At 38.4% G+C, this 3,658-nt stretch overlaps 1 protein-coding gene across 1 annotated transcript in view; it reads right to left on the reverse strand.

Annotated features, from left to right (window-relative positions):
* The window catches only part of lg8h16orf72 (linkage group 8 C16orf72 homolog), a 7,557-nt gene extending 4,390 nt beyond the window's left edge, over window positions 1-3,167 (reverse strand). Inside the window, exons 1-3 of the mRNA XM_024272150.2 lie at window positions 2,706-3,167; window positions 1,672-1,752; window positions 399-466 (exon numbers count right to left, since the gene is read on the reverse strand). Coding sequence (XP_024127918.1) covers window positions 399-466; window positions 1,672-1,752; window positions 2,706-2,901 — 345 coding nt within the window. The 5' untranslated portion in view covers window positions 2,902-3,167. The remainder of the gene's footprint in view (window positions 1-398; window positions 467-1,671; window positions 1,753-2,705) is intronic.
* Between the last annotated feature and the right edge of the window lie 491 nt (window positions 3,168-3,658).

Raw genomic sequence — 3,658 nt, forward strand, 5'->3', positions numbered from 1 at the left:
GATAAAGCTCGCCATTCTTATTGCACCGGTAATGTTCGGTTAGGGTGTTAGGGGCTGTAAGCTAGTAGGAGAGAGTGTAAACAGAGATCTCTCAGTTTTGGGTGATTGGGGGGACGCAGGGGGTGCAGGGATGGGCTACATACTAACAGTCCGACCCACAACAAATTTCAAATGAACTGGTGCTGCTCTGCAGAAACTATGTCCAAGAAATCAGCAGATTTTTTTTTATTTTGTCTTATAAAAGTAAAATCAAAATTAAAAACCCACGAGAACCTTTTTACAATCGATGAAAAGATCATCCAAGTATGATTTTAACCCTGTTTACAAACAGTAAAAGGAACGGTTTGTGAAAGAATGCAACACTAAGAGTCTGTGTAAAGCAAAGCAATGTGACCCACCTTATTTCGGCGTTGGTGGCCAATCTGGATACCCCGATCAAAACTTCTCTGGTGGGCCTCCACGCTCTCTGAAATTATGCACGACAAGATGCAAATGATCACCAATTCAGAAATCAAGAAACACAACACCTCTGACATGGCACAGATTCAACCTTTTAACACCAGATGTGTTGTCTGGGACACCTAGACCACACGCTCTTAGACATACTGAAACTCTTTAACTATCTACATCATTGATATAAATCAGCCGATTCTGATGCAGAGGAAGCCATCTTTGCACCAATACGAGACACTTTATGAACATAAATCGGTGCCTAATGGTGCAATGCTGCTTTATGCCAGGACAGAATCCATAAACAGCGTAAACAGCATATTGGTGTAAAGCTACAGATACACGACGCACTTTTAAAACATGCATTCTTGAGCTTGCATTTAGCCCATGTTGTGCACACTGAACCAGCAGGGAGGGGCCTCTTCCTCTTCCACTGGTAACTAACGGAGGTTCATCTTCTACAGTTAGAAGAGGCTTGATGCAAAATGTCAAAGGGGTACAAATCTGTTCAGGCTTTTTCTTTCACAGCTCTATCCCAATAAAAAAAGACTTGGTGTCATAGAATTCCAGTCACGCACAAACCGCTAATATTAATTTCTCCTTCATGATCAATTTTCAAACAGTTGGCACTTCGGTGAATTAAGAAAAACCCATCCATAAATCACTGCCAAATCAGAGTCATAGCTACTTGTCTTGAATGCAAGAGTCTTGAATGTGGAAGCCAAAAACGCACATTTATTGCGGTTTACAAAGACTTTCCATTGAAAGTGGTCGCTTGAATGCATATTGACTGAGGCGGTGTAAACAAAGCTTCAAATGCACAACAAAGAGTTTTAAAAAATAACTAAAATGTACAAACAAATATTTACATAAATCTTAGATCTCAAATCTGTCAATAGCAAAAGTGGAGAACAAATTCTTCAAATTTACATATTTGTGATAACATTGTACAGCTGGAACAATAATAAATAAATGCATTTAAAGTTGCAGATTAAAAAAAAATAGTCCAACTTATAAAATATTACGGTAATTTAATTAATAGTAAAAAAGATCAACTTCTGATTGAACTGATGGATATAAAATAGCAAAGATCTAAACTGTTATCATGTTTGTATTGTCTCAATAAAGCATGTCAAGTAAACAGACAGCTAAGAGACTCAAACAGCTCCCAGCTGTTGAAAACAATAAAACCCATGAAAAAGTGTTTGTTTGTCCAGTTACCTTTGTAAAGGTTGGTCACTGCTGTAGCTGCATTCTGAAATGGCACCCACAATGACAGGCCCTGCTGATGGCAAACCCTGTCTGTGAGACAAGGAATACGGAAAGTTACTTCCACTGCACAGCAAACGGGGGATTTTCTGACACACTTGTGGCATGTGGAGCGGAGAAAAACCAAAGGGCAGCGACTGTGTCTCGAATAAACTTTGATTTTTGAAACGCCATTTTGTCTCGCTTCTCGGATTGCTGAGAAGGGGTTATGGCATAAAAATAGCTGTCAGCAAAGCGCTAGATGGCCAGCTTGGCAACACATCCTCTCACAAGAAAGCAGCTGACTTACTCGAAAGAAAGTTAGAGTACAAAGTAAAACACATTTAAAAAAAATCAGATTAAAAAAAGACTTAAGTAGGTGGGGGTAAACTAAGTTACTCCACACCGAACCAACATTTTCCTCGCCATTTTGCTCATTTTAGCTTAAAAAAAATGATCGCTCCCTTTTTCACACTTTTCGATCGACTTTTCATTCGTGTGGTAAATGACACTTCAACGGCCACGTGTAAACTTGTGTACCAGATGTTAAGACTGTCAGCTGAGAATGTCGCGTAGCTACGATTGTTGTTTCCATCGCCATTTTCTAACTAGCCTGGCTAGCATGACCGTTAGCTACCATCTAACTTAATGTCAACAATATAAATAGCAGCTATTTGGAGGCTACTCCACGAGCTATTGTTCGGTGATTGTGAAATTGGGGATGTAAAATCACATTTGCTCGGTCCCGAACTTTTTTTTTTCATATTACCTGCGTAATTGTGTGTATTACGTTTATAAAGCAAAGATGAAAAGTCATCTGAAAATGTTACGTTCCCGGTACCGGCTAGCTACCAGGCTAACAAGCTAGCTAGCCTTTAACCAAGACTTCTACCAGCGTTAGTTGACCGAGTGTGGGTTCGTAGCCAGATTGCTAACACAAGCCGATAGCATAAGCAAAGTATGTGTCCTAAAACGACGAGACATCGAGAAACAGCTGCCTTCCGAACCTTTATATAACTGTGCGACAGCAGTAGCGGAGTTCTGAAACAGATGCCACAGTTTATCCTGGTCGTTGTCGGCCTCCTCCTCGCTTAGCTCCCTCTGCTCCGCTTCGGCCAAACACTGCCGCTCCCATTTTGAGAACCAGTGCTCGGGTCCGTGTTCCTGTATTTCCGAATCTCCGTCTTCTTTCTTCTCCTCCATTTAATGACCCCAAATTCAGAAAGAATTTGAGCCTTGTCGTCGAAATGTTGGTTTATGGATACGATGTGAGTAGCTAAGCGTACAAAATCATGAACACTGTTATGGTTTTCTATTTGTCCTGTAATATTAAATTACTCTCTGGCACTTCCATCTGCCTACGATAAGCCTAGCTAACTAGTTATGCTAGTTGCCGACGTCTGGATATATAGAACGCAGACTAACATGATGTGTAGTTGATCCCGCCCATTAAACCAAATCTGTAAATCCAATTGGCCATGTCAACGCCAATGGGCGGGATTATGTCTGTTTTTCTCATCTTTTTATAACGTCCATCCGGGCATTTCCACAGAATAACATAAAAGGGAAAACAATTAAAAAGAGAGAGAGTTGATGTTCAAAACGTTATTAATAATATGATTTAAAAAGCTATTATTATTCAGATTTCAAGGTTACAAGTGTAATTTCTTAATTGATAACATTTTATTATTAGCCTTCAAAAGTAACAAAATAATTTTAAACTTAAAAAAAAAGGTAACATGATGTTGAGGTAAAATTTATTTAATTTAAATTCATTTTCATACAACAGAATAAAACTAATTTGGGATTAACAGTTTGTTAAATTCCATTATTTTTTTAAAAAAATTCTGGGGGTCAAAAATGAAGATTTATCACACTAATTATTTTTTACACTCTGTAAATTGCATTTAAAAACTATAAAAATTCTGTTGAACTACATTTTTATTTAGATTTAATATTA

The sequence above is a fragment of the Oryzias melastigma genome, linkage group LG8 (genome assembly GCF_002922805.2).
Source record: "Oryzias melastigma strain HK-1 linkage group LG8, ASM292280v2, whole genome shotgun sequence".
Taxonomy (NCBI): Eukaryota; Metazoa; Chordata; class Actinopteri; order Beloniformes; family Adrianichthyidae; genus Oryzias; species Oryzias melastigma.